Source organism: Danio rerio, chromosome 3 (assembly GCF_049306965.1).
Source record: "Danio rerio strain Tuebingen ecotype United States chromosome 3, GRCz12tu, whole genome shotgun sequence".
NCBI classification, from domain to species: domain Eukaryota; kingdom Metazoa; phylum Chordata; class Actinopteri; order Cypriniformes; family Danionidae; genus Danio; species Danio rerio.
In genome coordinates, this window is record NC_133178.1 from 18,445,968 (window position 1) to 18,465,834 (window position 19,867).

The 19,867-nt window shown below is 33.7% G+C and overlaps 1 protein-coding gene across 1 annotated transcript; it reads left to right on the top strand.

Annotated features, from left to right (window-relative positions):
• Positions 1–120: 120 nt before the first annotated feature.
• On the top strand, positions 121–17,582 carry mettl2a (methyltransferase 2A, methylcytidine). Its single transcript, NM_001017902.1, is given in 9 exon segments — positions 121–287; positions 8,233–8,321; positions 9,084–9,325; positions 11,384–11,433; positions 11,509–11,569; positions 11,658–11,797; positions 13,061–13,167; positions 16,939–17,004; positions 17,157–17,582. Coding segments are annotated over 9 exon segments (1,062 nt in total). The 5' UTR covers positions 121–129; the 3' UTR covers positions 17,306–17,582.
• The last annotated feature ends 2,285 nt before the right edge of the window (positions 17,583–19,867 follow it).

The following is a 19,867-nucleotide window of genomic DNA, read 5'->3' on the forward strand; positions in this document are numbered from 1 at the left end:
TCTAATGGCCAATCAATCAATTTTACAGGACAGCCGAGAGGTGGCGACATTTCCTGGTAAATAACAATTCTAGGCGGGGAGAGTGACGTCATGCAGAACAGCCATGTGCATCCGGTTCGCGTGTCCATCATGGCTGCTCCTGCTGTTGCTGCTGATTCTCCAGTCATAGAAAATATGCCAGAAACTGCCGGTGGGGCCACGGAAAATTCAGCTGAGGCCCAGAAACGACCGCAGTTTGGCACTCGCTTCCTCACAGACCCGCGACAGGTGTTTCAGCACAACGCGTGGTAAGTAGGACTGTCTGTGTGTTTCATTCACACACTCCAGACAGGAGAAACTCACACCGGTATCGAGGTGAAGTTGTTTTTATATTCGCACTTAGTTTATTTTTGAACAGTGACTCTCCTACACTTCAGTGTGGTCATGTCATTGGCCCATGAACATTTCCTGCTTGTTATCATGCTTTTGCATAACTGAAACATGAGGCAATTCAATCATAATGTATTGTTAAGACATCTATCGTGACATTATTTATTAATATGTGGCTCTTTTTAGATTCTCGGAAGCTATAGAAATTAAATGTACAACAGGAAATATGTTGGGACTATTGTTTTTGTTTACATCCCTCAAAATGCTTTATATTGTTTACCACGCTACTTTGATTATTGTGTATGTATGTCTTCAAAACAACCCTAGCATTATTTAATTTACTGTGCTTTGAAAGTCATTGGCTGCTTTCCCTATTTAGAATTTCCAAATAGTACGTTTCTGAAATTATCGTATTAAGAAATGTGCGAATATAAAAGCATCTTTAACCTTAATCACACATGTCAGACTGACTCTCAGATTTTTTTAACATTGAGATGGTAAATGGTAGCTGTTTTTAAATCGTTAGCACCTAATGGCAAATGTATTTGTAGTAAACTGCAGGGAATCAACCTGGAAATATTAAGGATGTTTTGGCTTCTCGTTGTTTTTTTTTTTGTTTTGTTTTTTTTTTTTTTGTTTTTTTTTACGTCTGCAATAAAGAAAACATTCAAATAGACTTTCAACTGTACATTTGTCACACTTAATCAATATGTGTCTGAACATTGTAATGAATGGACATGGAGTAATGTAAATCTCCATTTCAATAGCACTTACACTCAGCAAATTTTAAAGTTTTAAAAACATTTATATTGTGAAAGTTGTAAAGTATATGTTCATGCATAATTTGGCTCAATTGTGAAACAAGTGTGTTCACAGTATTTCGAGAATTGTGGAGCAATAAAGAGATTTTCCAAATCCCCCCTGTGAAAACCTTTGACTTAAAAGAGTTTTAAAGCTTATTTAAAGCAAAATATGTAGGCATGGGCTGGTGTACAAGATTCTGACTGTATGATAACCTTCGATCTAAACATCACTGTTTCACGGTATTGTGATTACTGCTCTAAAATATATTCTTTTTAAATTTCTGGGTAAAAAAACAAAAACTTTCCCCCCTTAGTACACAGTATATTTTAATTTTGGAAACATTTTAAATATTTTGGAGCAGTAAACATGCAGGCTAAATCATGCAAATGAATTATTGACTTGTGCTGTCTTCATTAGTTTCAAAAACACAGATTTTTTTTTTTACAATTTAAAACAGCATCTTTGGAGATGGACTGTTGTTCTAAAAAACAAAACAAAAAAATCTAAATAAAATTTTTTACTCAAACCTTAGGAATGGCATTGCAGAAAATTTGGACGGTTTTAAAACCTTGACTTTTCCAAACCGCAGTATACCTTAAACACGGTTATCGTCCCATGCCTAATAATATGGGTATTTAAACTTGCCATTTCTAAAAACTTGCATTGTAATAAAATGTGTATTCACGTATATGGAGTGGTTTAAAAAGAGCTTTTACAGTCTGTTTGTTTGTTTGTTTGTTTGCTTTATTTATAGAGCACATTTAAAAACAACAGATGTTGACCAAAGTGCTTTACAAAAAGACCAGCATACAAAATCTATACCTATATATAAAAATAAGCAAAATATATAAAACAGATTAAAATGTATTAATTGCAATCAAAAGGCAAGACACAGAAGGTGATTTTTTAGATGAGACTTAAAAAGCACCAAGTGAAGAACATGGCCTGATATGTAAAGGCAGACCATTCCACAGGCGGCAGACAGCAGCAGAAAAAAGCCCTGTCACCTCTTGATTTCAACCATGTTTTGGGGACTTGCTGAAACTTGGTTTCCGACCTGATTGGCCTCAATGAAGTGTGCCAGTGAAGAAGCTCAGAGATGTAAATAGGTGCCAGACCATTCCGAATTTTAAAAACACGTAGTAATAACTTATATTGAATCCTAAATTGTACTGGGAGCCAGTGAAGAGATGATAAAACTGGTGAGTTACTAGAATTTTTTTTTGTCCCAGTTAAAAGCCTCACAGCTGCATTTTGAACCAGCTGCAGGCCTGCAATTGATGCCTGCAAAACTCCTGAATGCAAAGTGTTACAGTAATCCAGTCTTGACATAATAAAAACATTAATGATGGTTTCCAACAGTTTAGAAGACAGAAAAGGCTTCAATTTGGCAATGTTCCTTAATTGATAGAAACCACTTTTGACAACTGAATTTATTTGCTTGTCGAACTTTAACTCAGTGTCAAAAGTAACTCCAAGATTTTTTGCGTGACTGTGGACCTTAGGCTCGATCGTCAGAGTCAACAGAGTTATAGAAGTATGTCTGTATATGGAATGATGTGACTTAATAGAGCGTGGGTTAGTACCAGAGGTGTGGACTCGAGTCATGTGACTTGGACTCGAGTCAGACTCGAGTCATGAATTTGATGACTTTAGACTCGACTTGACAAAATATAAAAAGACTTGCAACTCGACTTGGACTTGAACATAAATGACTTGGACTTTGACTAGGACTTGCCCCTATTGACTTGTAAAGACTTGCTGCTTCCCATGAAAAGCCCAACGATAAAAAAGTATGTTGACATGGACCGCTCTCTCTCTCTCCCCGTTTATGTGTGCGTGTGTGTGACAGCATGCGCGCGCGTGTGTGTGAGCATGCGCGCTTTCGGCATGACGTCCAATCGAAGCACGGTAGATTGTTTTGATTCGACAGTATCCAACGTGACTACTATGAGGCGCCGGAGTGGACAAAAGTCAAGCGAACGCAGAGAGAATTTGAATTTGAACTTGAGATCGAGCCAATACTCGCTTTTCCCTTTTCAAAACCAAAGCCCAAGAGGAGAAATGCCAGCGTGGATCAAGCTGTGTGAGGGGCGGTAAAGGAGTTAAGCTAAGTTGGTTTTGTTTTCGATATTCACATTCAATGATAGGTGGCAATAACTCACACTCCTCTTATCCTAAACAGATCTAAACTGTGTTTCTTTAAAAAAAAAACAAAAAAAAAACAAAGCAGGTTATGCTTCCCAGCGGTCTTTTTCTTTTTTTCCACTCGATATTATGAGCCAGGGCTCGACAATAAGGACTGCCCGATGGCCCGGGGCCAGCGTGCGAGACACTCGGGCCAGTGTATAAAATGTTACTGGCTCGATCGGGCCAGCTGCTGCCTTTTTGCCTGCCAGGTCGAGCCAGAGCTGCGTGCTGCGACTGTCTGTCAATTGTGTGCAAATACAATCTTACGGTGCTTTCACACATAGACGTTTGTTTCGGAATCTGTCTCGTTTCACCCGTTAGCGCGTTTTTTTAGCATATATCCAGCAGTTGCGCTCGCTTCCGCGCCAAATCAATCAGTCCAAGATCGCCTGAATGAGACGCGGTCTCTGTCCTTTTGAGCGTATCGATTGTAGCGAGAAAACAAAACAATGCAACGAACTAACGACCCAGGCTATATCACAGTGTATCATGATCGTGTAATAGCCATATATACGGCTATATGAAGAGGGAATGATGAGCAGGGCGAGATGTCATTCTTACCGGTAAATGCGAAAGTGAAAGCATGCTGAAATATTACCGAGAGCTGTTCATCCAGCCTGATCTCGGTTTATCCGTCAGGAAAATTGACCGAAATTACTATCTGTTAATTTTTCCATATTTTAATCGTATAATAGGCCTATGTTGTATTAGGCCTGTTGTTTTTGTTCATTTCCGCACTGACAGCTCGAAAGAAAGATTTACATTGATCTGATGCAGTCTCGGTTCATCTACTATGTCTCTCTATAATTTAAGCCTAAAATACAGAATTATAGTCAACGTTTCTTTAATAGATTGATTAATTCAATTGATCGATTTCTACAAAACCTGACAATTGAAATGAGGCTCTGTATATATGAGAAAGTCTGACCTCGATTTGTATTTGGTGACGATGTCTGTGGGTTGTTAAAATTAAAGTGCACATTTTCACTTATAAAATATTCTATACACAATACACAAAAGTTTGGGGTCAGTGTGATTAAATATGTTAAAACAAGCTTCTTCTGCTCACCAGGGCTGCAATTATTTCATCATAAATACAAATTGTGAAATGTTGCACTATAAAATAACTGTTCAAAAGTACTTTATCATTTAATTTATTCATTTATTCCAGTGATTTTAAAGATGAGATTTCAGCTTCATTACTCCAGTCATATGATCCTTCAGAAATCACTAATATTAATTATTATTATATTTATTAATGGTAATAGTTATAAAATCAATAATGTCTGGAGTAATTATTTTATTTGAAACTAAATACAATAACAAAGCAGTTATTTAAAATTTTAATAAATATTTAACAATTATACCTTTTTTACATTTATAAATATAGCCTTGATGAACTGAATAGTTTTCCTTAAACATTTTAAAAATTACCGTAAATATATATACAGATTTATTAGCCCCCTTTTGTTTTTTGTTTTTTGTTTTTAAAATATTTCCTAAATGATGTTTAACAAAGCAAAGAAATGTTGATATTTTGTCTGATAATATTTTTTCCTCTGAACAAAATCTTATTTGTTTTATTTTGGCTAGAATAAAAACATTTTTTTAACCATTTTAAGGTAAAATTTATTAGCCTCTTAAGCTAATTGTTTTTCAGACTGTCTACAAAAACAAACCATCATTATACAATAACTAGCCTAATTACCCTAACCTGCCTAGTTAACCTAATTACCCTAGTTAAGCCTTTAAATGTCACTTTAAGCTGTATAGAAGTGTCTTGAAGAATATCTAGTAAAATATTATTTACAGTCATCATGGCAAAGAGAAAATAAATCAGTTATTAGAGATGAGTTATTAAAACTATTATGTTTAGAAATGTGCTGAGAAAATCTGTTCTCTGTTAAATAGAAATTGGGGAAAAAAATAAACAGGGGTGCTAATAATTTAGGGGGACTAATAATTCTGAAAACAACTGTGTGTGTGTGTGTGTGTGTGTGTGTGTGTGTGTGTGTGTGTGTGTGTGTGTGTGTGTGTGTGTGTGTGTATAATAGCGATTAACTTCTTTTTTTTTTTTTGGTGGGGCCAGTGAAAATTTGGGCTGGGCAAGTAAAAATCAGAACCACTGGCCCGATCGGGCCAGTAGAAAAAATCCTTAGCGTTGAACCCTGTGAGCACTGCTTAGTTTAAATCCTCGCTATTGTAGCGCATATAAATACATACACTAATATTTGCTGGTAGGAAAAATCTATTTGTTCACTTCTGTTATTTATACTTTAATGTGCATTTCAATTTTTTTCTTCCACTTAACTGCAAATTTGAATAAAAACTGGATAAAGAGCACACAAACATGCTGACAGTAATATGTACTGTACACTGTTATGGGTCAATGATGCTAATATTCGGCACAAATCCATCAGTTTCTTAGGTTATTAGATTATTTTATCATTTCACCTCTCCTGCTGTGCATGAACTATGCTGTTGAATGTTCAGCGTATGAGGTGGCTAGGCTAACCTTGCTTCAATTTTGATAAAATTATTTTCTAATCAGTTGCTATTATGTTGTGAATATACCCCTGTAATGTATACTGCAGTCCTCTTTTGTCTGGCTTTCTCAGATATCTCACCTGTTTGCCAAAAATGACTAATTAAATCCTTAGGGAATGTCTGACACCAGCGCATACACACTGTAATAGATGTGCCAGGCATGAAAGCTTGACAGGCGTAGCAACAGTAACTAAGGAGGGCGAGGCTTAGCGAAGGGTTATTCCAAGAATGTTGATATGGTTTCTTTCTTGCTTTACTATTTATTAACAATACACAAAAAACTAAAAGGTTAAGGTAAATTCTTTAATAAATTCTAGTGTTTTTGAGTATTATACTTGTTGTATACTTGTATTATACTTATGTTTTAGGCTAGTATTATTTACGACTTGTTAATGAATGCTTCATAATACAGTAGTATTACCAATAGTGAACAGATAAAATAATACAAAGTGTAGTTTTAACTACAGTAAAGTGTAGTGATTTGTAGTATAAAATACCCTATATTGTAAAATAATACAGCACTGGGTAATTTGTTTATATTACACTTGTGTTACCATAGCAACTATAGTATTACCACAACTGATCAATTGAAGTTCTTTACTGTAGTAGGCTACTGTTCAAAACACAGTACATACCAATATACGTGTTCAGGGGCCCTGTGGAACAGCTTTCCTCAAAATGAAGAGGATGACATGAAAAATGTCCTCCACAATCTCATCAGCAAAGTGAAAGCCAGCAGACACTAGTTTACTTTATTTTAGCTGCCATGATAAAATGAGATTGATAGTGAGATTTATTTGAAGAGTGAATAATACAGTAGGCTATAATACCTTATCAAGTGTTTCCTTATTTTTATCACAGTTACATTTCTGCTTGCATTAGTTTTTGTTTAAATGCTTTTAAAATAAAATGTATTCTTTACATCCAACATCTATTCCAGAGGTGCCTTATAGTGGTGTAAACCCCTTTACAAGGGGTGTTACCCCTGTGTAAACTCTAGCCACCCCGATATGATTTTGCTGTTGACATTATTTATTTAAATCTACTTACATAAATGCAATACAATGCAATATTTCAATAAATAAATAGCAGCCACTAAATTATTGTGGATTGATTGGTGCCACTGACGTAGCTGGCCTCTTCTGGCCCCCCTTAAGCAAATTTTCAGGGGGGCACCACTGGTCTATTCTCTGTCTTTAAGTGTTTGAAACTGAAAATATCTCATCATATAAAACAACCAAAAATGTTATGGTTTATTAGATTAAACATTTAATATATAAGTCTGTTTTAGTATTTTGGTTATTGTTATTAAACAGTGCAGCAATATGAATCATATCTAAAAGCATGAAAGGAAGAGGGAACACGACACAAATTGTGAGTCTGCATATAATCTCTGAGAGCGCTCAAGATAATTTGTGTGTGAGCAGTGCATATTTGAGAGCGAGAGAAAATTTGAGAACTTGCAATCAGTTTTGTCCACAAACAGAGGAAATCCATGCACGAGCATCACACAAGGTAGAGAGCAAAGCTCTTCAATGTTATGTGAAGAAAACAACTTTATTGTTTGTATGAAGTAGCCTACTTCATTAACAATATGTGCTACCATTTTACATTGCTGCTAGACGGATTTGCAACTCCATCTCTTTAGCACACACGAGATTCAATTGACAAAATTCCAATTTCACTCAATTTAACTTTGCAGCATATACAGGAGTTGGTCTACTGCTACCACATTGAGGTTATGTAATTTTGGTTAATCACAAGTTGATCACCGAAGACATAACATAGCACAACTAAACTTAATGAATTAGACAGCAGGAGACCTGCAATTTCTGTGTGATGTGAGGCAAAATGGAGTCTTTTTTTGGTGGAACTCGTTCTTGTGCATTATGCTGTGGAGACGAGACGCAGCACTGTTCAGTGCTTTTTAAGAAAATTGCATTTGTATTTTTATATATCTGAGCAATGTTCTTTAATAAAAAAAGGTTTGTTTAATTAATACAGATCTTAAAACCATACCTAATCTGTATATATTTTATTTTTCTGTTAAAAAGACTCGAAAAGACTCGAAAATCAAACTGCAGGACTTTGGACTTGACTTGAGACTTGTTGCCTTTGACTCGGGACTTGACTCGGGACTTGCCTGTCTTGACTCGGGACTTGACTCGGGACTTGAGGGCAATGAATTGAGACTTACTTGTGACTTGCCAAACAATGACTTGGTCCCATCTCTGGTTAGTACTAGTCATAGTTTCTGTATGTGATGCAAATATCTGCAAATCCTGGTTTATGTCCACTTCACTCAGTCTAATTGTGTTTCAGGGATAATGTGGAGTGGTCAGCAGAACAGGAGGAGGCTGCCTTGAAAAAAGTGCAAGAAAACAGTCAACCTCTCCCAGCAGAAAAACAAGGTGTGGGCCTTTTTTGTGTGGTACTTTGTGGTACCTAATGTCATTTTAGGATGTTTTATTTGCTGTTATTTATTGCGTTTGTTTTGTTTATTTTTTTCAGCTTTTTATTTTATATTGCACACCTTTGTCATTTTGTTACTTATAGTTTTTTCTGTATGTCTATAATTTATCTTTAGGTTTTAGTTTCAGTTATTTTAATAATTACAAATGTACAACCTAAATTAGATATCATATAGAACACTTTAGATCAAAGATAAACTGGGTTTAAAAGCAATTTACAAAGAAATAGTATTGTCAAATAGTGTTTATTGCTGCAACCTTGTATATTTTAGAATGGTTTACTTGGAATACATTTTGTTGGATAGTTTGTTTATTTTTTATTTAGCATTTCCTGGTATTTTAAATTGGTGTATGGATGTAATTTCTGCATTAATTCAATCTTGGTATTGCCATGCAAAAAAACAATAAACTTTAAATTTGTATTTATAAATTTATCAACATATTTGGAATTTATTTATCTACTTTATGGCCATCCATTTAAGCCTGTTACTCAAATATAAAGAAAAATGTCATCAGCACAGACAGTCAAAAACACTTAAGGTTATCTAAACATAGCATATTTAACCGGTATTTTAATAAGGATGTGTGAACATTATCATACTATTAAAAACATGTATTTACTAGTAAAGTCAAACCTGCTTGCTTACTAAGTATTTTTTTCCTTATGGTAAATCATCTCTTTATTTGCTTCTCTATTTCTAGAGGAGTTTGACGACAGGGCCAATGAATACTGGAATGACTTTTACACCATTCACGAGAACCGCTTCTTCAAGGATCGTCACTGGCTCTTTACAGAGTTCCCCGAGCTTGCACCTCAGCAAAAGCATTTACGGGGTGCTGAGGAGAAGGAAAGCCTGGAACACATGTTAAATGGTGAAGATGTTTCCTCGAATCACACACATGATGAATTTCCTGGAGCCTCTGCATCCTATCGCATCCTGGAGGTGAGTTTTGCAATGCAGCAGACACATTTAAAAATTTTAATCGGTCAACCAAAAATCTGCTGCTGTTTAATAGTCTTGCAAAGAACTAAAAAATAAATATTTTGAAAAATGTTCCAGTTGCCTTTTTTTTTCATTCAGTGAAAGTCAATGGAGCCCAGTGTCATCTAGCTGTGTTTTCATCCATGTATTTTGGGATGTTGCATTAAAAACATTCTGGATGTAAATGTCAGGAATCATTCAATTTAATTCAGCTTTATTTGTATAGCGCTTTTACAATGTGGATTGTGTCAAAGCAGCTTCACATTAATGGTCATAGTAACTGGAACAGTGTAGTTCAGTTTTTAGTGTTTAAGTTCAGTTCAGTTTAGCTCAGCTCAGTTCAGTGTGATTTAAAATCATTACTGAGAGTTTAGACACTGAAGAGCAAATTCATCGATGCATAGCTCTACCAATCCTGAACCATGCGAGCCAGTGGCGACAGCGGAGAGGGAAAAAAAAATTTCACCTGATAGGAGAGTGAAGAAAAAAACCTTGAGAGAACCAGACTCAGTTCGGCACGACCATTTTAATTTCTCCGCTGGCCAAAAGTCATGTGCTGAGCTTCACAAAATCTTTTTTTTTTTTTAAATGTCAGGTATCATATAGCAAGATAATGTAAATGCTTTATTCTATGTGCTTATGTAACTCTGTGTATGTAATTTATTGTGTTGGAAAATAATTATAGTAATTTCCAAGAATAGAGGTCAAATTGTATATTTGGTATCTTGCACCCAGGTATTTTGTTTCCCAGGCAGGGTCATTTTTGTTTTCTGTTACACATGGGATAAAAAGCAAGCTTTGTTTTATTAGCATATTTTTGCAGCTATGAATGGAAATACTGCTAATTTACTCACCAATGGCTTACATTATGGGCAATAAGAGTGAGTATGCTAGGAAAGTATTACAGAGTTTCTGCTGGTTCTTGAAAAGTAAAAAAAAAATCACAATTGATGTCCTTAAAAACTTGATATATTGTATTCTAGGTCAAAAGTGAACGCAGTGATGCATGTGAAATATATATTTTTTAAATATTTCCAGCATGATGTCTAACAAAGCAAGGAAATTTTCACAGTATGTCAGATAATATTTTTTCTTCTGGAGACAGTCTTATTTGTTTTATTTCGGCTAGAATAAAAGCAGTTTTTAATAAAAAAATAAATAAATTAAGGTCAAAATTATTAGCCCCTTTAAGCTATATATTTTTTGATAGTCTGCAGAACAAACCATCATTATACAAAATCTTGCGTAATTACCCTAACCTGCCTAGTTAACATAATTACCTAGTTAAGCCTTTAAATGTCATTTTAAGCTGTATAGAAGTGTCTTGAAAAATATCTATTCAAATATCATGGCAAAGAGAAAATAAATCAGTTATTAGAGATGAGTTATTAAAATATTATGTTTTGTAATTGTGTTGAAAAAAATCTCTGTTAAACAGAAATTGGGGGAAAAAAACGGGGGCTAATAATTCTGACTTTAACTGTATAATCACAAACACAAATGAATATAGTCATGCATATATTAATACAAAAATATTCACAGTACACTCAAATATATTTAGTAAATAATCAAATTTGGATGCAATTAATAAGCAAGGGAAAAAATACAGCTTTGAACAAAGCATAAATTAATAAAAACATTATTAATGTAATATATTTCGACTTCACTCATAATATCACCACTCTTTTCTTGCAACATTTCTACTTTATTCCCAAAATTTTCCAACAATAATCTTGTAATATTAAATTTTTTTAATGTCCCACTAATACGACACCGTGCTTAAGAATGCATTTTTGCATATTTTAAGCATGTTTTTGTAAAGTTCTTTGCCTGCCTAGTCCAAATATATTTTGCTCTATTATTACTATGAATAAGACCAATATCGGTATGTGTGTTATAGTTCATCTATAATGGTCTCAGAAATTTCTTACATTTTCAGTTATTAAAACCTGCAGAAACCCTATTGTGACTATTGTAATAACACCTTTTGTGCGTGTGTGTGTGTTTGGGGGTCTTCAGGTGGGCTGTGGAGTAGGCAATACAGTCTTTCCCATCTTAAAAACCAACAAGTGAGTCCAGATATAATCCAAGCAGAGTTTACCTTTTATGTGCATAAAATGCTTATTTTCCTTCCTGCCTTACAGTGACCCAGGACTCTTTGTTTACTGTTGTGATTTCTCCAGCACAGCTGTAGACCTCGTCAAAGTAAGTGACAGGAATTGAGCAATATGTGTCCTCGAATAATAACTGGTTGTCTTTATGCATGTTTTGATACATTTTAGTTTTTTGGCAGTCAAATCCTGAGTATGACCCATCACGCTGTCATGCATTTGTCCATGATATGAGTGATGAATCTGGAGAGTATCCCATGCCAGATCACAGTCTGGACGTCATCGTCCTCATATTTGTGCTGTCCGCTCTGCACCCTGAGAAGTAAGTGTTATTGGCACAGTAGCTGAGCAATCCACTATTTAAGAAGTTTAAGTGTAACAGTTTTTTTAAATGTAACATTTTAACCTCAAAGTCCCCCTAACATTATTTAAATACAGTGTATGTCATTTGTTATTGTTATGAATCATTTGTTAATTAAAAATCAAATACACATGCACATACAATATATGAATTTGTTTAACTTAATACTGACAGTTTTTTGTATTATGATAGAAGCACAAGAAATGCCTGTCACTTGAGGCACTTATTATTAATGTTGTTATTGTTGTTATTAATATTATTATTATTATTATTATTATTATTATTATTATTATTATTATTATTATTATTATTATTATTATTGAATTCAAGTAAAAATTCAGAATAACCATTGAAACTGGTAGATGATAAAAGTTTTGTATTTATTTTATTTTTTATTTTTTAATACTCATGTTCAATTAATTGATATTGTGATATGTATTCAGGTTTTCTTTATAGAGAAAAATATGTAAATATTTATTACAAATATCTTGTAATGCCTTATGACTATTTCCCCTCAAATGCCATTTTATTTAGAGAAAAACAGTTGGGTAATAATTTATCTAAAACACAATTTCAATAATATTATCATTATTATTTTAGAAATAGATTTTACTCTGCAAAAATGTTTTATCGTGTCTTTCTTTGTTAAAGTGAACTTTTATTTTAAAGGATTGTTGTAAAGGCTTTGAATTTCTGTGTGTACACAATGACAAAAGTGTTTCCTCAAATAAACTCTGATGCTGAAAATACCACCAATTTTACATGTAATTTGAGTAAATGTGGGAAAGACGGTGGCATGCATTCACCAGGACATGCTTACTTCATATTGAAGTGGTCTATTTTTAGAAATATTTACAGACATCAGTCCTGTTTTTTATTTTTTTATGTACAGCACTGTTTTACATTTATTAAATTGGCAAATTCTATGAATTCATCGATTCTGTTCACATTTACTGCATTCTGTATCATTTTCTTTGGCCAAACTGATGTTTCTTATGTCTAGTTGTTCCACATACTGTAATAACATTTTTAACTGAAGCCACAATTTCATGACCATTTATTTTTTTATTTGAAAAGTAACGAATCATAAAAAAAGATAATCAGGGAAGGAACAGTCAGCCAGTTGTTATCAAATAAGTATAACAGAGCGATCTGTCCACATCTTTCATTAAATATCACTGCCTGCCCTCTTCATGCTTTAACTTCTTAATCCATGTTTTCCAGGATGCAAAAGTCTATCAATAGATTGGGACGATTGCTGAAACCCGGAGGAGTGTTGTTATTGAGAGACTATGGCCGATATGACATGGCACAGCTACGTTTCAAAAAAGGTAAATGTTTTGACCTTGTGAAAAGAAAATCACAAAGGAACCTTGAGTTATCTTGCATTTTATTCTTTCATTTAAAAGTGTAAAATCTTAAATCCTAGTTTAAGATACATATTTTCGTATTTGTAGTGTCAGTGCCTTTGACTATTAACATTTTTTGACTTCGACTTTGATGATATGGTCCATTTCAGTTTGGTACAGATCTTCTTTTTTTTTCCACTCGGTATAGATCCAGGGGTCGGATTTATAAAATTTGCATAGAAACTCTCCTAAAGGTTTTTTTTTTTTTAAAGTGTTTTTTAATTAGTCACATGACCTAGTAGTTACGTCACAGAGTACTGACCCAAGAGAACTGGGTTCGGATCCATCTTCGGCAAAGATTGTTTCTTTTGGTTAATTTTTTTCGTCATTGTTTATACAATTCCAAGACTTATACTGAACTGTACACCGCCGTTGTTAAAGGATGTATACCAGAATTATTTAATAATAATGATTATTGCTCATATGATGATATAAAGTAGTTCAGTTGAGTCGATATTTAATTTTAATATGATTACTTACAGCTTTGCACGTTATCCTATTAAGTTTGTTTTTTATAGACCCTTTTCTTCGTTCCTGCATGGAGGGCGCTAAAACGATCTGCATCCTCTAGTAGGATCCTTAGAACGTCCGTTTACAGCGTTTCTCAACTGCAATTGTCCAAAAGTAACGTTTTGAGTGGCTCACGTTTTTGTGATGCACAACATTGTACTTCTGTCAGATGTGGCTCAAGCGCGAGAGAAAAACATTCTCCTAATTTAGTGTCGGCCTTTAGATAAGATGTTGAAATATAGCTTCAGTGTTCCCGACCTGTCAGCTGTTATATTGTGCTCAGTGGGCTCTTCAATGCACACACACATCACACACAATACATGCCTGCATTATAGACCAAACCATGTTACTGGCATGAAACTTAACAGGCATGTAAGCCATGCAATTTCCAAAGATTCCCAATAAAAGTATGTGACTGATACTATGCTGGCTGATTTGCATGTTGACTGTAATCGGGAGCCATTTATGTTTCATTTATTATTGTGTGGTATTTGTATTGTGTAGTATTTACCACAATATGTGTTTTTCTGTCATTTCCACTTTATTTAACTTTGTACCAGTCTTATAATCAGTGTTTTAGTGGGACAGGACATTCAATTCACCTTTATTTGTATAGCGCTTTTACAATGTAGATTGTGTCAAAGCAGCTTCACATAAATGGTCATAGTAAATTGGAACAGTGTAGTTCAGTTTTTTTAGTGTTGAAGTTCAGTTCAGTTTTGCTTACTTCCGTGTGGTTTATCGATCCCAAACCATGCAAGCTAGAGGAGACAGTGGAGAGGGAAAAAAAACTTCAGCGATTGGCAAAAGTGAAGAAAAAAAAAAAACCTTGAGAGAAACCAGACTCTGTTGGGCACGGCCATTTTAATTTCTCCGCTGGCCAAACGTCTTGTGCAGAGCTGAAGTCTCAGTGGCGGAGGCTGAAAGCTGTCCTCAGCGAAGACTCGTCTGTCCCTGGAGCATCACTGGAATCAGTCTCATAATCTCCACTCCTCCATGACCAGCGCAGCAGCTGCTCAGGATACGGCCTGGTCCAGGATATGGAAACCTTGGGATCATCTCGTCGCTGGTCTTGGATCGAATCAGTGACTCTGCATAGTCTGAGGGCCTCGGGAAGAGTATCCCCAGGTGAAAATGGAGAAAAAAGAGAATAATTAGCTTAGCTGCTGTTCATAGTGTATATAAAAAAGATGCAGAAACCTGTGTGGAACCCGCTAAGTGATGCACAGAGAGTGTATGCTTTACTAAACAGATAGGTTTTTAATCTAGCTTTGAATTGGGAGAGTGTGTCTGAGCCTCGGACATTATCAGGAAGGCTATTCCAGAGTTTTAGAGCCATAAATAGGAAGGCTCGACTTCCTTTACTCGACTTTGATATTCTATTCACCTTTGGGTCAAACATTTTTGTGAAATACGTTTGTGAAGTACTGATCAACAGCTGTATTAGTTCAAAGATGTAAAATAGATTAAAACTATCGTTTCAAAGCTGTCTAAATGGGACTATATACACATCAAGCTGCCAACCGGAAGTTTGAAGCATTCTGCTCACGCATACATGCAAAGCATAATGGAAAATTTTGGCGTTTCATGAAAAAGGTCTATAGATTTCAACTTTTGCATGGGAAGTGGCGTATGCAAATTTCCACACCTTTTTTTTCCATACAACACATTTATAAATCAAACAGCATGCACTTTTATTTTTAGTACTACCTTGGCTGAGGTTCCAAGCAAGTCGTACATTTACAAAAATGTCACATTTAAACACTGCTGAAACTGATTGGCTGGGGAGAATCATCACTACCTGCATCATTGGATTTGCTATGAGAGACCTCTATTTAACAGTAAAGTCTGTAGAGCTGCTGTAATGTTATTTTAATTAAAAGTTGCACTCAGCATTGCTGTATTGCTATCAGAAGATGAGGTGAAATTAAATGAAAGTGTCAAATGAGATATTTTACATGAAGTCACTGACTTAGTTATTTTTTTAAATTGAGAGACTTATAAATTCCCTGTTTACCAGAAGCTGTGATTGTTATTCTTATCATAATGTGATGCAGTTTCTAGAGAAATGGAATATTAAATGAGTAAACAGTATCGTGGCTTGTTTTTTCTACAGCAGGCTGAATGGATGTAGTAATGTGAGTTTCATTCAGAAAGACTGGGAAAGGGGATTAGGGAGGGTTATTACAACCTAACAGACTCTTCCTGCTTACCATTACTGTTTGTTGTCAAAACTGACAGCCACGCCCATTATCTCAAAATCACATAATCTGATAAATTAACTGAAAACAAATAGGAAGTGCTTTTTCAGCTTACAAGGGCAAACAATTGTTTGTTTTTTAATGAGATGTGAGCTAACAAAATCATATGGTTAGTTTTAATCTTTTATGGAGATCGTACTCTTTATGGGTCAAAAACAAGATGTGCCATTTTAGTGTCGGCAACAAATCGAATAATAAAAAAAAAAAGCATGTTCTATATAAATAAATGTCAACGTTGTCAAATTACTTTTGTGCAAATATAATGTCAAAATATAGATAAAACAGTGTTCCAGATATTTGTGTGCACTCTCAGAAATAAAGGTACAAGAGCTGTCAATGGGGTGGTACCTTTTTGAAACGGTCCTTATTCATACCTCAAGGGCGCTCATTAGTACCTAATAAATACAAAAGGGTACCTCTTGAATTTTTTTGGTACTAATAAATAGCTTTAAGGTACCAATATATACAGTACATTAGTACCTCATAAGGCACCACCCCAGTGACAGCTCTTGTACCTTTATTTTATAGTGTAGACAAGAAGCAACATGGATATTCTAAACTTTACTAATTAATGTATCTAAAAGAATTCTAAAACATTATTATACATTTATAATATTATATAATCAAGTAATTATTCTAAATGCTATTAAATGCTATACAAACTTACTTTTTAAAATTTGTGTTGTCTTTTGTAAATCAAGGTAAACGTGTACCTTGCTATTTTTCTGAAAAAAAATGAAGCTGTAGTAAATTTTTAGTATTTTGATGCTTGAAAATGATTTTTCATCTTTAGTACAAAACTGTTTTGTAATTATTTATTACTTGAATTTATTGCTGCTATTGATTGACTTTTCAATCTGTATCTATCATGACAGAATTTAATGCGTATGTGATGATAAGCTGCCTGTTTTTGCTCAATCAGGGAGGTGCTTGTCTGAAAACTTCTATGTTCGAGGTGATGGAACCCGCGTCTACTTTTTCACACAAGGTAAATGCATGTTCAGACTTGCCTTTTCTTAAGAAACAAGAAAACCACTATTTCATAAACAAGCTTTGGTTGCAGACCTGAATATAATAAAAAGAGATAACACTTTTATAGATGTATCTATTTATTTCTTACCTATGTGGTTTTCCCTTTAGATGAGCTGCATGATCTGTTCTCCAGTGCGGGTCTGGAGAAGCTGCAGAATTTGGTGGATCGACGATTGCAGGTGAACAGAGGAAAGCAGCTTACAATGTACAGAGTCTGGGTTCAGTGCAAGTATCGCAAGGTCCTGGCACCCACTTAACATCAAAACCGCTTGTTTGGAGAGAAGGAGAACATCTGGATTGCTGTACCATGACAAATCTGTGACGTAGTTTTACAGATGATGGACAGACTGCAGGAGCTTCAAGGTTACGGTGCTTATGTTTGCTCAAAGTGGTATCTGATGTATCCTGCTTGGGAATAAGAGGACAAGAGTTCCCATGATGCACCTGAGGGCTTTAAACTGTTTGTCCATCACATTGAGTGATGTTTTTTTAAGGACAATTTTTTAGTAGGAATAAACCAGATGAAATGAAGGCAAATTCCCTTTCTGACTATCGGCTTTTTCATTGTTTGTTTTTACCAATCAGCAGGTACAAACATGAGACATAGACTAATAACTACAAAACTATAAATTTGCGTTCAATCATAAATGTTTTTATTAATATTGTTTTTTTTTTCTCCATATTTATAGAGAATATTTAAATACATTTCGGGGATTTTCTAACCTCGGTCATGGGAATTGGTACAATATTAAGTAACTGCAAAATATTGTAGACGTAAGTTTATGCTTTTACATTAGTGCTCTGATTTAAAATATTTCGATGGTTAGCAATTTGTTCATTTACATGACTTCAGTTTACTTTTAATTACCACTAAACCAGTCGTAAGTGTCAATATTTTGACGTTTTTATTCATGTCTCATTTAAAAACTGAAAGAAGCTTTCCATTTAAGTTTTTTCTTGTTTTCATAGGACAATATTTGGCCAAATTTTAAAAATCTAAAATCTGAGGGTTCAAAAAAAAGTTAAATAACAGCCATTAAATTACAGATATTTACCGTAATTTTACAACTGTTATTTGACCTTTTTTGGGCATCCCAGCTGCCGAAAAAAAACAAAAAATAATAAGTGTAAAATTACAGAAATTTAAGAAGTTCAAAAATATGTTTTTTCTGTATTTTCTTGAGCTTATAATGTTTAATATGTATCTCTACATAAATATTGTGTAGAGTTGTTATACATTTGAACAGTGCTGTAATTCAAATAATCAGTCATAAATACAAAACAGTGTTTTATTAATTTATTTACCAAGAATGAACATGACTGCAACAAAATTCAAAAAGGAAGATTTGTCCAAAAGATAAAATTAGACCACTGCAACAACAAGATTAGTTTGTTTATAACTACAACAATATTAATAATTTTTAAAATCATATATCATAGCTTTGTGCCAATGATACATGTGTGATAACACCTTTGTTTCCTCTAAATGATTTTTTTTAATTGCAATTAAATAACATTATATTGACATCAAAATAAAAACAATATAAAAAGAAAAGAAATTACAATTATTAAAATCTAAATTTAAGGCTTTAAGATAATTAACAGTTCTTTTTGCTCTGGTATTTTTTCCTTTGTTTTGTCGCACATTGGTAATGACCTATATTTTAAAGTGAGTAAAATTAGTTTTTTTTTTACTGCCCATTTACATTTATGAATAAAAATGTTTCCATATATATATATATATATATATATATATATATATATATATATATATATATATATATATATATATATATATATATATATATATATATATATATACACACACCAAATTTTAAAGTCAACTGTGTTCTCATAAAAAAAAAAACATTAATTATTTAAATTCCAATGCAATATTCATACTCTGCTTAACAAAAAGGATCATAGCAAAACAGTCATGTATAAATACAATCATAAAATAAATGAACAGTACTTTCTTCTTTATCGTTACAGAAAGCACAATTTTGCAATTAAAAGTTTAAAAGTCTTGTTCCAGTTCACATCTTAAAATTGTGATCTCCAAACTCCAATGGCTGAAGGAACACTGACAATCTGGCAAATCATTCCAAGATCATTATTATTACAGTTTCTTTCTTTTATATTTATACTTTACAATTCAAGATTAATATTTTGAACTATATCATTTTCTAATAATTTCTTAAGCTCTGAGGGAATACCATAAATTGCTATCATAAACTCTTCGACAGGTATATAAAGGGGAAATTTTCTAGAAACTCTAAATAGGTAAACGCATGACTATTACTATTTAAAAGTTGTGAAATTAGCATAATATTATTTTAAAACCAATTAATTAAAAAAAGAGATGTTCTTGGTGTGTAATTCATCTATTATTCCAAATTAAGCATTTGTGATGGTGAGAATTGTTTGTACAGGATGTCTGTGGAGTCTTAAAAAGTATTAAAAGTTGATAACTCAATATAGAGAAATTTAAGGCCCTTAAAGTTTTTAAAAAGTCTTAATTGCTATTTTGCAAGGTAAGAAATTTTATATCATTTTGGATTATGAAATGTATGGTTGTATGCTAAGGTTTGCCTAAATAAATCTGCGAATATTAGGATGCTGTGTTGAAATCAATGAAATCCTGCTAGATTTGACGTTATGCTGCTTTGTTTACTGCAGTAACCAAGTCAACACCATTATTTCTGCAGTTCTATAGGCACCAACCTGCTGAATTTGGTAGATTTAATCCATTTTTATTCAGTCTATGAATAATGTTTTAGTTTTTGAGTTTCTGACATTATATTTAGTAAATACTGTAA